The sequence below is a fragment of the Bos indicus genome, chromosome 8, assembly GCF_029378745.1.
Source record: "Bos indicus isolate NIAB-ARS_2022 breed Sahiwal x Tharparkar chromosome 8, NIAB-ARS_B.indTharparkar_mat_pri_1.0, whole genome shotgun sequence".
Taxonomy (NCBI): Eukaryota; Metazoa; Chordata; class Mammalia; order Artiodactyla; family Bovidae; genus Bos; species Bos indicus.
The window spans coordinates 84432094-84449684 of record NC_091767.1 but is presented as its reverse complement, the minus strand read 5'-3'; the positions used below and the strand labels follow the sequence as shown (position 1 = coordinate 84449684).

The 17591-nt window shown below is 50.3% G+C and overlaps 1 protein-coding gene and 1 non-coding gene across 3 annotated transcripts; one reads left to right on the top strand and one right to left on the bottom strand.

Annotated features, from left to right (window-relative positions):
- Window positions 1-1752: 1752 nt before the first annotated feature.
- CARD19 (caspase recruitment domain family member 19) lies at window positions 1753-17154 on the bottom strand. 2 transcript variants are annotated; one of them, XM_019966588.2, is made up of 6 exons: window positions 16979-17153; window positions 5769-5911; window positions 3876-4029; window positions 2601-2660; window positions 2284-2355; window positions 1753-2016 (listed from the first exon to the last, which is right to left on the bottom strand). In XM_019966588.2, the coding sequence occupies exons 1-6, from the start codon at window positions 16983-16985 to the stop codon at window positions 1901-1903; spliced, it is 552 nt and encodes a 183-aa protein (XP_019822147.2). In that variant the 5' UTR covers window positions 16986-17153; the 3' UTR covers window positions 1753-1900. The 2 variants fall into 2 exon arrangements, with proteins under 2 accessions (XP_019822147.2, XP_019822148.2); XM_019966589.2 differs by lacking the exon at window positions 2601-2660 and having other exon boundaries at window positions 16979-17154.
- LOC139184710 (small nucleolar RNA SNORA27) lies at window positions 8425-8551 on the top strand. Its single transcript, XR_011568275.1, has one exon. It is a non-coding gene; the product is annotated as a small nucleolar RNA SNORA27 (small nucleolar RNA).
- Window positions 17155-17591: the final 437 nt, after the last annotated feature.

The window sequence follows — 17591 nt, the reverse complement described above, 5'->3', positions numbered from 1 at the left end:
TCGGGTTGACATACTTCTGTTTCCCCAGAAAGTGGCTGGAGGGGAAGGAGATGACAGAGGGAGGCAACGGGGAGAGGGATCCATCGGAGCCTGGCCCAGGCCCCAGCGGCCCACGCCTTGTGCGCGCGCACATGTGAATCTGAGCACTGTGCACACTTCTCACATCTGTGTGCATGTGTGTGTGTGCGCGCACGTGGGGAGGGCACTCTCGGGTGCTGTGTGGTCCTGGGCGCTGAGCTCACTGGTAATGAGGGTGGTGACAGGGCTCCGCAGAGGACAGGGGCCATGCAGCCACAGCCTGGAGGGCAGTGGGCACCCGTGGCCCAGCAGTGGGGACTCGGCTCATGGGGCCCCCAGGGCCAAAGGTAGAGCACCAAGCCCGCTTGGATGTGTACACTCACCCTTCTGTGTCCACAAGGACTTTTCTATGACAAGATCCTAAGCCTGAGGCCAGGAGGTGAGACAGATGGGTACGAACTCCCTGGCTGAGGGGACAGGCCCATCTCTCCAAGGCAATTACAGGGCTTGGCTCTGAGAACAAGGGGCTGTGTGGGGCCAACAAAGGGCTCCCCCAGGCCGTTAGGGGAGGGCGTGAGGAGCCAGAGCCCAAGACTTCAAATGGCACAATTATACTTTTCATCTCTAGAAGTCCTAGAGGGTTCTGTGTACTCTGTCTCAACCTCCTCTCCACCTGGATTTTGTGTTCATTTCTAGGCTCTGACCATACATGTGTCCCTGACCCCCAAAGCCAAGGTCATCGCTTCCCCAGGAGGGAGAGGCTCCGTCTCCTGGATAGTGGGATCTGAGGAGCCTCACAGGGCCCAGGAACTGGGCGTTGGCTCTGGTGACTAGACAGAGACAAGAGGGCTGATGGGGGTATCTCCCTGGGACATGTCATAGGAAGGGAATGAAGGTGGTGGTCGAGCCCCTCACGTGCCGGGTCCTCCTTTCTTGGCTCAGTGCCTCTCCTTTCAGTCTCAGCTTCTTCATCAGGAAAGCAAGGGCAGCAGCCCCCACCTTCTGGGGCTGCTGGGAGGAGTCAAAGCAACACATGCAGCACTAGAGCATCACAAGGCATTGGGCTGGTGCCCCGCCATGGCCCTCCACTAATGGCCTGGGGTTTGGCCACACGCAAGCCCCTTGTTCTGAGCCGAGCCCTGTAACTGCCTTGGGGACAAGGGCCTGTCTCCTCAGCCAGGGAGCTTGTACCCATCTGTCTCACCTCCTGGCCTCAGGCTCAGGATCTTGTCACAGAAACGTCCCTGTGCACATCCAAGAGGGCTCGGTGCTCCGCCTTTGGCCCTGGCGGCCCTGTGAGCCGAGGGAGGGTACCAGAGCAGTCCAGAGGGCCTGCCTGTCCACCCTCCGGGCCTGGGGCTGAGGACTGGGACAGAGAGCAGATGGGGGGCAGGTGTGGGGAGCAACAGTGCTCCAGGTGGGGGATGGCAAGCAGGGCTCAAGGCAGGGAGTTCTGGAGAGAAGCAGTGGAAGGAGGCCCCAGAGGAGGGGCAGGACATGCGGCAGGGTTACATCTGGAAGAGGGCACTGGGGGACAGCCGGGGACATTTGGGGTTGGGAAGTCCACACAGAGGGGTGAGACCCAGGCTCAGAGGAGTCTGGGAAGGCAGCCTGGGCAGGACCTGGGTCTTGGGTTGGACTCAGGAAGTGAAGAACCCACAGGATCAACCTTAGTTAGAGACGCTGTCGTGTCTTGAATTGGAATCATCTAGAAAACACTCCTGAGAGAAGGGATGAGACTCAAACATTTAATATTGTTGAACACCTCTGTACAATGAAAGTAAAGTGCTTATTACAGAAATTATAAATAGCAAGAAATAAACACTTAGGAAAGAAGCAAGCCCCTGGAGAGCAACACGCAGGCAGGCAGGGCTGGGGTCGGTCAGAGGCCCCCCAAGTCATCTGTGAGAAAGGCCAGCAGGAAGCGGCTGACGTGCCTGTCAATGATGACAGGGGAGAAGCCCAGGACACGCCGGGCCCCTGGAAGCACCTTGGGGTCTGGAAGACAAGGGGGTCTCAGAACTCCTCCAGAAGGTACCTTCTCTCATCCTCGCAGCATCACCAGCCCACACCTGAGTGATGTGGGGTCCCCACGCACCACTCCCACCCAGGACCTGGACAAGGTCAGCATGGCAGGAAAGCGACGGCGGGCATGCCACACTGGGTCACAAGGCGGGGCCTCAGGTGTGGGCCTCTGTCCATCTGGCAGGGCTCAGCCCCAGGGCGTGGGGAGGACTGGCCGAGGCCTGGCCCAGCAGCACCCACCTGGAGGGCAGCAGTAGATGAGAAGCGCCAGGCCCGCGGCCAGGCCGAGGCAGGTCAGGAAGGCCACAGGTCCTGGGGAGAAATGCGCGTGAGCAGCTCCCCGAGCCCTGAGGGGTGGGGAGGGGTCCAGAGGCCTCGAGGACAGGCTCACACCTTGTGCTGGGGTCAGCCAGGCAGGGATACCCCTAGTGAGCACCCTAAGGGGATCTGTCCAATGGGCAGCCAGGACTGGAACCCAAGTTGGAATGAGAAGCCCCCAAGACAGAGGTGGAGCCCTGGGTCAGGGGACAGAGAAAAGGGAAGTGGGAGGCGGTTACCCCTGTCACTGAGCTCACAGCTTGCGTTGCCCGAGTCTAGCTCTGTGCAATCTGAGTTCTCTGGAAACAAAATCACAGGGCATGGTTAGTCATGGGGGAGCTGGAGAGTAAGGTGGTCGCCTGCCATCAAGAAACCAAGGGGGCCGCCAAGGCCCCTCCCCGCAGGCCACCCAGGCGCCTTGGGTTGTGCGGGTGCTGAGCCCTCCACGCTGTGTCTGGGGCAGTGGGCGGGGGAGGGGGGTAGTCAGCACCAGGGAAGGACCCCTGCACAGTCTGGGGTCTTCTCCTTTTGTCCACTTCGTGAGAACTTGAGGACCATGGGATGGGGATTTCATTGTTCCCTGGCAACCACAAGGCACCCAACAGTGCAAACACCTGCCTGTCCCAAGTCCGATGGTGCTGAGTGAAGGCAGGGCGCCCTTTCTCTTCCCCAGACCTCCCTGGGCTCCCCAGTCAACCAGCTTCTTGATAACCCTGAGGGCACCCTGGAAGGTCCCTGACTCCAGGCAGGGCTGTGTGGTCCTGACAGCTGGGGTGACAGGGCCGTTCCATGCTGCAGCTCAGGGCCCAGGCCTGCCAGCCTGTGCTTGGGGCCCCTGGTCCAGCCGAGTGGCCTGAGGTGAGCCACCTCTGCCCTCACGGCCTCCAGCCTTTCATGTGAGGATTGAGGGACAGTAGCCACTCCCCCTGGGGACCTGGGTGCAGAGGCCTCAAGACTGAGCTGCCACCCCTACCTGTGCCTTCCCTGTACCCATCCTGGCAGCTCAGAGGATCCCTCTCAAGCCTCCTGGGTCATGGGCTGGCACTTCTAAACCAAAACACATTGTCCTGGACCAGCCGTCTGTGCCAGAGACTGTTGTACAGAAACATCCACACCATGAGGCTCTACCTGGGTGAAAGTAGATGCAACCTCTGTCGTGGGAGGCAGTTCACTCAAGGCTGGTACAGCCTACAGCTGTGAGCTAGTTCTGATCAGAAGCGTAAGGATTCCCAGGTTCATTAGATTATAGAGGCAAGGGTAGGACTACACGCACAAGATACTTTTGTGTAAGAAATAAAGAGCACAAGAAAAAGGGAGACAGAGAGAAGGAGAGAGACACACACAGTGACATGGAGAGACAGAGACAGGGAACCTTGGAGACAGAGATATCTGTGTTGTCTGAAATAATCTCTCTACACTCTCTGAGGGTCACACAAGACGCAACCAGAGGGTTGTCTCTGGTGAAGGGCTGAACAAGGAGATGCCAAGGCCAGGGGGTTGGGACACGCACTTACGCAGGGCGTGCCGGCTAGGCAAGCAGCTGTGCAGGGGCTGGGCGTGGATGTACAGGGCCCGGTAGAACTCCTGGCAATCCCGCTCACCGCTCCGCTGCAGGTGGCCCAAGAGGTCACAGAGACGCACTCGAAGAGACAACTTGGGGTTCCGGAACTGGAGGAGGAAGGGGCACAGAGAGATCAGGCTGGAGGACTCCGGATTCACCCCCCAGCCCCAGCCTTCTCAATGGCTGTGATGCCACCTTCGTGGCTGGAACAACCATGGGGAGGTAGCAATTGCTACCAAAGACTCAACCACTCCCATGCGGTGCCCAAGACTGTGCTACACGGCCACTAATCCTTGCACTCGCATTGGAGGTCTCGACAGGTCACCAAGAAAGATGGTGGTGACATTATTCCAAGTGTGGAAACTTAGCGGCTTGCTAACTTGGTTTTCCCACGTGTAAAAAAGGAAATAATAAACCTACACGGTATGATCATTATAGGGAACCTTCAAGGTAATGGCATAAATGATAACTTCTAGTAGTTCATAGTCTACAGGAATGTGATTCGAGTTTTAAAAAATATATCAAGGGTTGCTAAGTCGCTTCAGTCGTGTCCGACTCTGTGCGATCCCATAGACGGCAGCCTACCAGGCTCCCCCGTCCCTGGGATTCTCCAGGCAAGAACACTGGAGTGGGTTGCCATTTCCTTCTCCAATGCATGAAAGTGAAAAGTGAAAGTGAAGTTGCTCAGTCGTGTCTGACTCTCAGCGACCCCCTGGACTGCAGCCTGCCAGGCTTCTCCATCCATGGGATTTTCCAGGCAAGAGTACTGGAGTGGAGTGCCATTGCCTTCTGCGATATCAAGGGTTAAGGAGAAAAAAAGGTGGCTTTTTCGATGTGGCTGACTGAAACATATGTGGTTGTAAAGGTCAATGGACAGGGTACCCGCACTGACTCCCAGAACATGGAGGCTATGGCCCGGTGCTGCCACCTGGTGGTGGTGGACCATTCTACAAGAAACTAGAGTTGAACCACAAAAGGACAGAAACGCAAAGCACAGGCAGGTGTGCAGCAGAAACCATGGGCACCTCTGAGGAAAGGAACCGTGGGGGGGGGGGGGGGGTGTGTGTGGGGGGGTGTGTGGAGTTTCCTTTTTCCCATGTCAACATCTGAAGCTTTTCAAAATTGTTTTAAAATAGTGAATGCATATTAGACTTTTAATTACAAGACAGAAATTTGAGCCCCTACTTTTCAACTTACTGGACTACTTTTATAACTCAACAAGCATCTGAGCCAGTAGCAGGGTGTGGGTGGATTCTAGCTCTGTCGAGGATCAATATCATCTGTCCCCTGGAGAGGCCTCAACCCTCCAGAGAGCCCTGCATGTGGCCCCAAGAGGAGAAGGGCTCGCTCTGTCACCCAGCTGGGAGGCAGGTCATGTGCCCCAGAGCCCCAGCTAGTCTCTGGCACCCACCCCCATTGCCACAAGGGAGCCAGAGAAGTGGGTGGGGTGCACAAGGAGCACCCACTCTCATCCAGTGTCCCCGAAGAGGACGGGCCAGATCACACCCAAAATGACTGCCCATTTTGAACTTTTGGAAGATGCTGAGTGAAGAGTTCTGCAGCACTCAGTAGAGTCTGGTATCCCTGCTCCCCTCCCACCCTGGTACTCCCCTGTTCCCCTCCCAGGTCTGTCTCATGTTGTCACACCTCTCCTGTGATCCTCCAGCATTTCTGAAAGGGGCCAGAAGTTCTGATGACATCTAAAGAAACTAAAGCTCAAAAAAATTATGTTCTAGGCCTAAGGTCACCCCAAGGAGATAGGTTTTCACCTCCAAGCTGTCCTGCCCCCCACTTCTCCCAGCCCAGAGAGGAAAGGATGGGAGAGCAGCCTCAGGTTCCTTGGCACCTTTTCCGTGTCCTTGTTGCTGAGGATCTGGGGATAGTAGCGGTTTAGCTGGAGGATAATCCTGTCCACCTGCTGCTCACTCAGGCGTCCGAGGCTGGTGAGGAAAGGAGTGTCCTGGACTAGGCGATCACAGTAGGTTTGCTCTGAAACAGAAGCAGAGAACACAGAACGACATGAGCCAGCACAGCCCAAGGAGGTGTTGAGTCCCACATACCATGACACAGCCATGGCAGGGACTCCTCACAGTAAGGTTCTGTGCCCACCAAGAGGTGTACCAGCTGTAAGCATCCGGACAACTGCTGACATCCCAACTCATGCAAAGCCCAGGAATCCCCCATGTCATGCCAATCCCCTTGCAAAAGAGTGGGGTGGGTGGGTGCAGTGATAAAGGCACAGAGTGCTTAAGAGCAGAGCAGAGTCTCTGGTTCCTCCTCTCTTCTATGCCTGAGAGCTCATCACAAAACAACTCAGAAGGGTGAAGAGTCTGCTGTCTGCAGGGCCCCCAGTGCTCTCTGGAAATAGGCAGGCCTGAGGAAGGACACAGCAGCGAGAGAAGGCCCAGCTCCAAAGCTCCTACAGCCACTGTTGTCATGGGGATAGGAGACACACAGACAGAAGCACAGGGTTTAGAGTGGCCTGGCCACTTTTAGCTGGCATGGCCACCAGACATCGTATCTGCAAGGCCTTGGGAAGCTGCCACAAACAGCAGACCAACACGCCTGCTACCCAGGAGGCTGGGAAATGCTTATCCTTTTGTTTTTTTCTTTCAGAATCATCATTAAAACATCACTGTTACACTATCTCTCCCATTAAGAATGTCCCTTAGAATGACAAGCCTTTAAAGGCAGGGAGTGGATGGGAAGAAGTTGGTGGGCAGATGGCAAAGAATCTCTGAGGAAGGGTCCCAAGGCCCTGCAGCCCTAGCTACCTGAACAAGTATACCACCTTACCTATGTGAGGCAGCTTGTCTGTTTCCTGGTGGACCCAGAGGATGGGGGTTGGTGTGCAGGCAGGCAGAGCTATATAGGAGGAGTTTCTGTATGTGACTGAAGTTAAGCTGGTATTGATTCAAATTAGATAGCTGTAACTGTACAATATTAAACATAACCCCCATGGTAACCACAAAGAAAATGTCCATGGAATATACACAAAAGAACATCAAAACGTGTTACTACAGAAAATCAACACAAAAGGAAGTAATGGAAGAAATGAAGGACAAAAAAGCTACAAGACATACAGAAAACAAACAGCAAAAAGGTAGAAACAAGTTGTCCCTTATTTAATTGTCAGTAATTAAATATAAATGGACTAAACTCTCTAATCAAAAGACACAGATTGACAGAATAGATTTGTGATACTGTGATTTACAGTAAGATGAAATGGCAATCCACTCCAGCACTCTTGCCTGGAAAATCCCATGGACGGAGAAGCCTGATAGGCTACAGTCCATGGGATTGCAAAGAGTTGGACATGACTGAGCGACTTCACTTTCCTATATTCACTCAGTCATGTCTGACTCTTTGCAACCCCATGGACTATGCAGTCCATGGAATTCTCCAGGCCAGGATACTGGAGTGGGTAGCCTTTCCCTTCCCCAGGGGATCTTCCCAACCCAGGGATAGCACCCAGGTCTCCCGCATTGCAGGCAGATTCTTTACCAGCTGAGCCACCAGGGAAGCTCATGCCTACCTAAGGAAGCCTCCACAACCTTCCCCCCAAACAAAGCGGGGTTTGGAGCACCTCCCAGTTACTAAACGCATGGAGGTGCCTGGGAGGAGCATGGAAGCTCCATGCCCCTTCTCACGTGTTTTGCCCTGTTGTTCTCTTCCACCTGGATGTTCACTTGTATCCTTGAAATATCCTTTGTAACAAACTGTGAATAGTAAGTGTTTTCCTGAGTTCTGTGAACTGCTCTAGCAAATGACAGTCAGGGGAAATCTGATTTATAGCCAGTCAGTTAGAAGCACAGGGGACAGCCTGGACTGGTGACTGGCATTTCAAGTGGGGGCAATCTTGTGGGACTGAACCTAAAGTGAACCTATGGGATCTGACACTCTCCAGATAGATGGTGTAAGAATTGAGTTAAATTTATAGGACACCCAGTTGGTGTCCACCAAAGAACTGGAAAATTGCTTGACAGAGGAAACTCCCACACACATTTGGTAACCAAAAGTGTCAGAAATAAAAGTGTTGAGAAATATGCATTGAGAAAAGAAACGCAAGAAGGCAAAGTGGTTGCCTGAGGAGACCTTACAAATAGCTGAGGAAAGAAGAGAAGCGAAATGCAAGGGAAAAAGGGAAAGATGAACCCGACTGAATGCAGGGTTCCAGAGAATGGCAAGGAGAGATAAGAAGGCCTTCTTAAATGAACAGTGCAAAGTAATAGAGGAAAACAAATAGAATGGGAAGACTAGAGATTTCTTCAAGAAAATTGGAGATATCAAGGGAGCATTTCATGCAAAGATGGACACGATAAGGGACAGAAATGGTATAAGGACCTAACAGAAGCAGAAGAGATTAAGAAGTGGCAAGAATACACAGAAGAACTATACCAAAAAGGTTTTAATGACCCAGATAATCACGATGGTATGGTCACTCATCTAGAGCCAGACATTCTGGAGTGTGAAGTCAAGTGGGCCTTAAGAAGCATTCCTACACACCCACTTTCACTCTGCCAACTGGACTTATGTCTTTATTGGTCATTCAAGTGGGGCAAAGGAAATAACCTTTTAGAACTCAGGCAAACTGGGCGTTTGTCTTGTAACCTGTCAGAGGAAACATTGTAAAAAAAAAAAAAAAAAGAAGCATTACTACAAACAAAGCTAGTGGAGGTGACGGAAGTCCAGCTGAGTTATTTCAAATCCTAAAGGATTTTAAAGTGCTGCATTCAATACATCAGCAAATTTGGAAAACTCAGCAGTGACCACGTGACTGGAAAAGGTCAGTTTTCAATTCAATCCGAAAGAAGAGCAAGGCCAAAGAACATGTAATCTACTGTACTACTGCGCTCATTTCACACGCTAGCACGGTTATGCTCAAAATCCTTGAAGCTAGGCTTCAGCAGTATGTGAACTGAGAACTTCCAGATGTACAAGCTGGGTTTAGAAAAAAGCAGAGGAATCAGAGATCAAATTGTCAACATTCACTGGCTCACAGAGAAAGCAAGGGAATTCCAGAAAAACATCTACTTCTGCTTCATTGACTATGCTAAAGGCTTTGACTGCGTGGATCACAACACACTGTGGAAAATTCTTAAAAGAAATGGGAATATCAGACCACTTTACCTGACTCCTGAGAAACCTGTATGTGGGTTAAAAAGCAACAACTAAAACAGGACATGGAACAACTGACTGGTTCACAACTGGGAAAGGAGTGCGACAAGGCTGTATACTGTCACCCTTATTTAACTTAAATACTTATTTACTTAATATTTATTTTAACTTAAATGCAGAGTACATCATGTAAAATGCTGGCTGGATGAATCACAAGCTGGAATCAAGATTGCTGGAAGAGATATCAACAACCTCAGATATGAAGATAATACCACTCTAGTGAAAGACAGTGAAGAGGAACTAAAGAGCCTCTTGATGAGGGTGAAAGAGGAGAGTGAAAAAGCTGGCTTGAAATTCAACATTCAAAACATTAAGATCATGGCATTCTGGTCCGTCACTTCACAGCAAACAGAAGGGGGAAAAAGTGGGAGCAGTGACAGATTTAATTTTCTTGGGCTCTAAAATCACTGTGGATGGTGACTGCAGCCATGAAATTAAAAATCCTTGCTCCCTGGAAGAAAAGCTATGAGAAACCTAGACAGCGCATTAAAAAGCAGACACATCATTTGCCAACAAAGGTCCGCCTAGTCAAAGCTATGGTTTTTCCAGTAGTCATGTACGGATGTGAGAATTGGACCATAAAGAAGGCTAAGTGTTGATCTGATGCTTTCAAATTTGGTATTGGAGAAGACTTTTGAGAGTTCCTTGGACTGCAAGGAGATCAAACCAGTCAATCCTAAAGGAAATAAACCCTGAAAGTTCACGGGAAGGACTAATGCTGAAGCTCCAATACTTTGTCCACCTGACGCAAAGAGCTGACTCATTGGAAAAGGTACTGATGCTGGGAAAGATTGAAGGCGAAGGAGAAGGGGCTGGCAGAGGATGAGATGGTTAGACAGCATCATTGACTCAATGCACATGGATGTGAGCAAACTCTGGGAGAGGATGGAGGACAGGGGAGCTTGGCATGCTACAGTCCATGAGGTCGAAAAGAGTTGGACATGACTTAGCAACCTAACGACAACAACATATTAAGAAAGCCCGCATGCAGCCATGAAGACCCAGTGCAGCCAACAACAACAAAACCAGCGCCCTCCTTAAAGCAGCCTGCATAAGTGTTGACCCTTTCTGGCCAGGCTTGTCTGCAAAGGCTTTGGCCAGTGTCAACATCGGGAGCCTCATCTGCCACGTGGGGGCTGGTGGATCTGCCCCTAGCAGCTGGTGCTGCACCAGCCATAGGTCCAGTTCTCTTCACCACTGCTGCCCTAGCTGAGAAGAAAGCAGAGGCAAAGAAATAAGAATCTGAAAAGTCTAATGATGCCATGGGCTTTGGTCTTTTTGACAAACCTCTTCAGTAACACATTCAATAAAACGCTGAACTCTTAAAAAAACTTTAAAAAGGAATAAAACACTTAGAAATAAATTTAACCAAGGAGATAGAAGACTTGTACACTGATCTATAAAACACTACTCAAAGAAATGCTAAAAGATACAAATAAATGGAGAGACATTCCATGTCCATGGGTTGGAAGACTTAATATTGTGAAGATGACAATATTACCCAAAGTAATCCAGGAATTCAATGTGACCCCTATCCAAACTGCAATAAATCTTTTTTTATCTTTTTTTCATTCTAAAATTCATATGGGATCTCAAGGGACTTGTACTGCCAAAACAATCCTCAAAAAAAGAACAAAGTGGATGATTCACACTTCCTCATTTCAAAATCTACTACAAAGCTACAGGATTCAAAACTGTGGCACTGACATACAGACCAATGTAATAGACTAGAAAGTCCAGAAATTAACCCTATTTTGAGTTAAAAAAAAAAAGTGAAAAGACAATCCATAGAATGGGAGAAAATATTTGCAAAGCATATATTTGGTTAGGGATTAACATATATAGAAAGAGAGAGAATATAAAAACAACTCCTACAACTCAACAACAAAAAAAATCCTACAAAATAACCAATACAACGATGAGCAAAATACTTGAACAGGTATTTCTCCAAAGGTGGACAAATGACTGCTAAGTACATGAAAAGATGCTCAACATCACTAGTCATTAGCAAAAAGCAAGTCAAAATACAATGAGATACCACTTCATACTCATTAGGGTAAAATAAATATATGGAGAGAGGGAATATGAATATGAGGATGAGGATAAACTGGAACTCTCATGCACTCCGTGGGCAGGTAAAATAGTACAGCTACTATGGAAAACCGTATGGCTGTTTTTCAAAAAGTTAAATACATCCGCAATTCCATTCCTGGGTATACACTCAAAAGAATTCAAAGCAGAGACTCAAACAGATATGTGCATGTCAAGTTCAGAGTAGCATTTACTCACAAAAGCCAAAAGGTAAAAACAACCCAAGTGTCCACAGACAGATGAACAGATAGACAAAATATGGTATACATACAATGGAATACTATACAATCATAAGAAGGAACGGAATTCTAATACATGGGTTCAAAAACATGGATGAACCATGAAAACAATATGCTAAGTGAAATACATTAGACACAAAAGGACAAATGAAGTGAAGTGTTATGTTAGTTGCTCAGTCGTGTCTGACTCTTTGCGACCCCATGGATTGTAACCCACAAGCTCCTCTGTCCATAGGATTTACCAGGCAAGAATATGGGAGTGGGTTGCCATTTCCTTCTCCAGGGGATCTTCCTGACCCAGGGATCAAACCCGGGTCTCCTGCATTGCAGGCAGACTCTTTACCATTTGAGCCACCAGGGAAGCCCATACAAAAGGACAAATGTATTATTCCACTATATGAACTATCTAGAATAAGCAAGTTCTAAAGACAGAGAAAGTACCATAGTGATTAACAGGGGCTGCAGGTAGGGGTGAAAGGGGAGTTTTTGTTTAATGAGTACACAGTTTCCCTTTGAAAAAGTTCTTGAAATGCACAGTTTCACAGCACTGTGGATGTATTTAATCCCAATGAAATGGTTAAAATGGTAAATTTTATGTTCTGTATATTTTACCACACATATACATATAAATGGACATGAATCTGAGCAAACTCCAGGAGATAGTTGAGGACAGAGGAGCCTGAGCAAGCTTGCAAACAGTCGGCCACGACTTAGCTACTGAACAACAAAATACATATAAAGGTAAGTGGATAATATATTAAACTGTGGTTCAGTTTAATAAGTTACAATGGAATAAAAAGTGATAAAAAGACCTACAAAGTTACAAAAAGACATTGAGGAAACAAATGCATTTTGTTAAAGGTTAAAGAAGCCAATTTGAAAAGGCTATATACTATATGATCCCAAGTATATATTTTAGAAAATGCAAAACAATGGAGACAGTAAAAAGATTAGAGGTTGCCAAGGGTTATGGAAGAGGGAGGGATAAATAGATGGAGCACAGAAGATGTTTAAAACCCAGTAAAACTTCTTGTATGATACTGTAATAGTGGATACTGGACATCATGAATTTTTCAAAAAACTCATACAGTGTACAACACAAGGAATGAATCATCATATTAATATGGACTTTAGTAACAACTGAAATTAATAATACTGTATCACTATTGGCTAACAACCATACAAATGCAAACTACTAATAATAGAGGAAATGGGGTGGGGGGAGCCCTCTGTGCTATCTGCTAGATTGTCTATAAACTAAAAATGCTCCAAAAGTAAATTCTAGTAATTAATAAGAAATACTATTTGGGAATTCCATTGTTGAATTTTTTTTCTTTTAAAATTTTATCTATTTTATTTTTGGCTGTGCTAGGTCTTCGTTGCTGTGCGGGCTCTCCTCCAGTTGTGGTGAGCAGGGGCGACTCTCTAGTTGCGGTGCACAGGGCTCAGCTGTTGCAGCTCGTGGGCTCTAGAGCACAGGCTCAATAGTTGTGGCACAAGGGCTGAGCTGCTCTGCAGTTTGTGGGATCTTCCCAGATCTGGGATAAATGTCTCCTGCATTGACAAGCAGTTTCTTTACCACTAAGCAACCAGGGAAACCCTCCATTGTTGAATTTTAAAGATGAAAACAACAGTCACAGAAAGGAGATGAATTCTTGGATTGGGTGGTGTTCACTGGAAAGGAGCATGAAGGACTTTCTGGAGTGACAGAAACGTTCTAGCTTGATTTGGCCTGGGCCAGTTGTTCCATGAGTATATACATTTGTCAAAACTTAAGAGAATTTTTCACTAAAAATGAGTGTATTTATAAGTAAACAATACCTCAATAAAGTTGATTTTTAAAAAATAGGGTCACTGAGTTGGAACAAGTGGGGCCTCCTCCCGATTTCTTCCGTGGGCCCAACTCAATAAACCATTTACCTTCTCATCTCTCTCTCCTGATGCTACCTCCTCCTGGATAGTCTATTCCCCCCAGAATAAGAATTTCTAACTTTTGATTCTCCCAGTCTCTGAAAGTATATTTTGAAGACAGACTTGTCAGAGCTCCAACGTGGTAAAGAAGCCATGGACAGGGATGCAGAGACATCTGTCACCACCATGTGGCAGGACCCTCCTGGCCACCTGGCTTCATCACCTGTAGCCTCTCTGATTAAAGAGTTAATAATATTGGCCATAGTTCATGGACTGGGACCCATGCTTGGGCATTCTGGGAGCTCTGTGCATCATCATTCTTCTATCAGCTCTGCTACACGAGCATGACCACTACCCTCATTTTCAGAAGGAGAAACTGAGGCACAATAAATAGATAAGGTACCTGCTGAAGAACTCAATCAGCTGGAGAGTGATGGATTGATTTCAGGACCCAGGCACAGTGTTGGGGCCCATTTCTGCCTCTCTGATCAATCTACTAATTAATCATGCAATTTAGCTGCATCATGTCTGCTTCTGACCAAGCCACGGGCCGTCTTGTGTGTGCTGCCAGTGTGTGCACTGTGCATAGGGCTGGCACACACTAAGCACTCACTGAAGAGTTTTGGAACGAATGGACATAGGTCCAAGGCTCAGGGCAAGGGCTGTCAGTGGACAGTGACTAGCACTTCTGCAGTGGCTCCTCCCACCCTGCAGGCTGCTAGCCAGGGGAGCCACCACTGGCTGGAGCTGTGAGTCACTTGGCATAATGGCACAGCCTGGGGACCACAGCTCCGGGCTCTGCCGTGCCCTGTGCTTCCTGTGGCCGTTGTGAGCTGTGCACACAAACCACACCCAGGTGGCCATTCACAGGCATGACAAAGCACAAGAAAGGAAACCAGTTTGGCCCCAAGTGACAGTCCCAGACAGTTTTTATAGGAAGGAGGAAAATGAATGCTCTGGCAAAAAAACTCACCAGACCTTCACCAGCAGCCTTTGCTAAGCCCTACCTCCCCCATCGTTGTTTTTTTCTTTGGTTGCGCTGGGTCTTCACTGCTGCATGCAGGCTTTCTTTAGTTGCAGCAAGCAGGGGCTACTCTTCTTTGTAGTGTCTTCTCTTGTTGCAGAACACAGGCTCTAGGCACACAGGCTCAGTAGTTGCAGCGTGCGGGCTCTAGGGTAGGTGGACTCAGCAGCTGCGGCACATGGGCTCAGTAGTTGAGGCTCATGGGCTCCAGAGCACAGGCTCAGTAGTTGTGGTGCACAGGCACAGAAGCTCCATGGTATGTTGAATCCTCCCAGACCAAAGATCAAACCCGTGTCCCCTGTGACCATGGAAGTGCCCCTCCCCCATCATCTTGCCCTACTGGCACCACAAGCATAGTTGGGCTGGCCAACCTGTTAGCCTGACCTGGCACTGGAGGCCCTGTGGGAGCTGGCCTCACCTGCCCTCACCAAGTCTCCCAGCCCCTGAGCCAACCCTGCACAGCAACACCCAACTGCAGCATTCTGCTTCGGATTCCCAGGAACAAGAACACCTCTCCCTATGGTTTCCACCTGGCCAACTCCCCTCAAGAGACTTTCCTGAGCTCCCCACCCACCACCACCCCCAACAAAGTCCAGATGCTTGGGCCTCAACCTCCCCTCCCAAAATGAATCTCCCAGAATCCCCTCCTGTCCCAGTGTCCAACCTGGCCTCAGGCATGGAGCTGCAATGTCCCACTTGCCAGCACGCCACAAGGAAGGAGCCGGTTCTGCAGCAACAGTAATTGCTACAGTGATACCTGGTCAGTGTGGCCCTGCACAGATGCATGAGGCTCCACACGCTCACTCTGCGACCCTTCGTAAAGGCCCCAGAACGAGACAGGTTGCTACTGGTGCACGGAGACAGTAAGCCCGGAACTTGGGACCTACAGCCTTGCAGGCCTGTTCATTTGGCCCTCCCAGGCCTGCACTCTCTGGGCCCTAGTTCCCCATCCCCAAAATGAAGGACTCTGAGGGAAGAGGCCTCTAGAAGCCCAGGACACAGAGACCGTAGGGAGAATGGGGACTGGTGGGCCTGGTCAAGGTCCAGTCCTGGCTCCGCCACTGACTGCCCCAGCAGTCTAGGGCACCTGCCCAAGCTGAGTCTTTGTTTCCTCATTCACACACAGAGATATTCCATATTTCCCCATACAGCAGGCCTGAGTAGCAAGCATCTGATGCAGGACCAGATGCACAGTAGGTACAATAGACCTTTGAACAGTGAGGGGGTTGGGGGACAGACCCCGAGGAGCCAAAAATCCACACATTACTTTACAGTCAGTCCTCTGTATCCATAATTTTGCATCTGAGAATTCAACCAACCTCAGGTCAGGCAGTAGTATGTATGCATCGAAAAAAATTCACGTATTTGAAACTGTCACATTTGAAACTCTAGGTCAGAGGATCAACTTTACTCAGAAATAGCAGCCACAGATTAAAAACAGTTCAGAGAGACGACAGGGGAATGAGTAGTAACTGGGGTCTCTTCTGGCTTAGGCTGGTACACTGGTGTCCTGGAAATCACCAGGTTCCTGCCCATCAAATCTTACTAGTATATGGGACTTAGGCTGGGACTTCAGTGACAGCTACAGAGAGAACAGGGACTTCAGGGGCCTCCCAGACCCTGTGGGTCACCCTAGGTGACTTTTACCTCAAAAGCATTCCCTGAAATAAGGTATGGCTTCTGGAAGCCACCACACTCCCTGATTACACTGGCATGAACTCTCACTAGCCTGTTACTCTCATGGAGCTTCTCCTACAGGGAAAGGTCCACAGAGCAGGATCACTCTGCTCAGGATCAGGAAGGTGGTGGGTGGGTCCCCATTCCGAGAGGCCCTTGGAGGATGGCTGGGCTAGGGACTGCATTCTGGGGGGAAAAAAAAGCTGGAGGGGCTGGGGCAGTCCAGATGGGGCACAAAGCCTTGGGAGACAGAGTGTGTGTGCAAGATCCCCTCGGGCCTGTCCCTGGACAAGGGGTGCAGCCTGGGAGATGCCAGAGTCCCACAGGTACCACACACTGCCCAGGAAGGCACCACCCGTTGGGCAGACTTCTCAGGGGACTCCTAACAGAAGACACAGCCTTCTATCAAGAGTTTCTATATCTCCTGATAGAAGCACAGTAGAACCCCAGAGAGTATTCCTTACCACCAATTACTTTCACCTCCTAGTGCCAGGCCACAGATCCTCACCCCAGCAGCTCCCCACCTGCAGACATACGTTGGCCTCTGCCCTCCTGGAATCACCCAAGACCTGGTCCCCGCCACTAGAACCTTCCATGGCTTGACCTGGCCTCACAGCACAGAACACGCTAAGGCTCGGCCCCTAACGCTCAGAAGCCTCCAGGGCATGACGTGGCTTTGCCCACCAGAACTCTCCAGAGCTTGTCCATGGCCCCCGCCCCCAAGCACCCTCCTAGACCCGGCCTGGCCTCGCTCCCAAAGAACCCAGCCCTGGGCCGCGCGCCGCTCTGCCGTCGCCCTGTCGACAGGGCACTCAATCACGGGCAAGGTCACTCGCCGTCGCAGCGAGGAGTGGCATCGGGACACTCGGATCCTACGCGCCACCGTGGCCGCGTGCCTGTCTCCGCATGGCAGGCACGACCCCGGACCGTGCTCACCTGTCATGGCGGCGGCAAGCCGTGCATTCGGCCGACCCGACCCGTCCCCCTGCCGCTGTCAGCCCGTGTGGTTGTCCGCGCGTTGCCCGTGGGTCCGGTTGACCGCCTCCCGCTCCGGCCCGCTTTTTCCCGGTGGGCCCCGCCCCTGGTATCCTCTCGGCGAAGCTTTAACCCCGCCCTCACTGAGCCCGCCCCTTCCCGCTAGGCCCCGCCCATGGGGTCGGCGGCGCTGCCGCAGGGTCTAAAACCCTCAGCTTTCCCTGCAGTGCAGCTTCCTAACGCGTGGGCTACAGACGCCGCTGAGCCCTTAGCCCCGCCCCTCGCTGGATCCGCCCTTCCGGGAATCCAGGGCCTAGTCTTTGTCAACGCTAGGGCTCTAAACCCTGCCCTCACTGAGCCCCACCCTTGCAGACCTTAACTAGGTCGCGACCACAACCCTGAACCCCGCCCCTCGCTCGGTCCTCATTAGTTACCGGGCCTCCGAAAGCCTTAAGCCTGACTCCCGCCCACAGGATGTGCCCTCAGCTCCGCCCCTCACTGAGCTCCGCCCCCGCTGCTCTGGGCTAAATCACCGCCGTATCCTGACTCTAAACACCACCATTGTAGCTCCGCC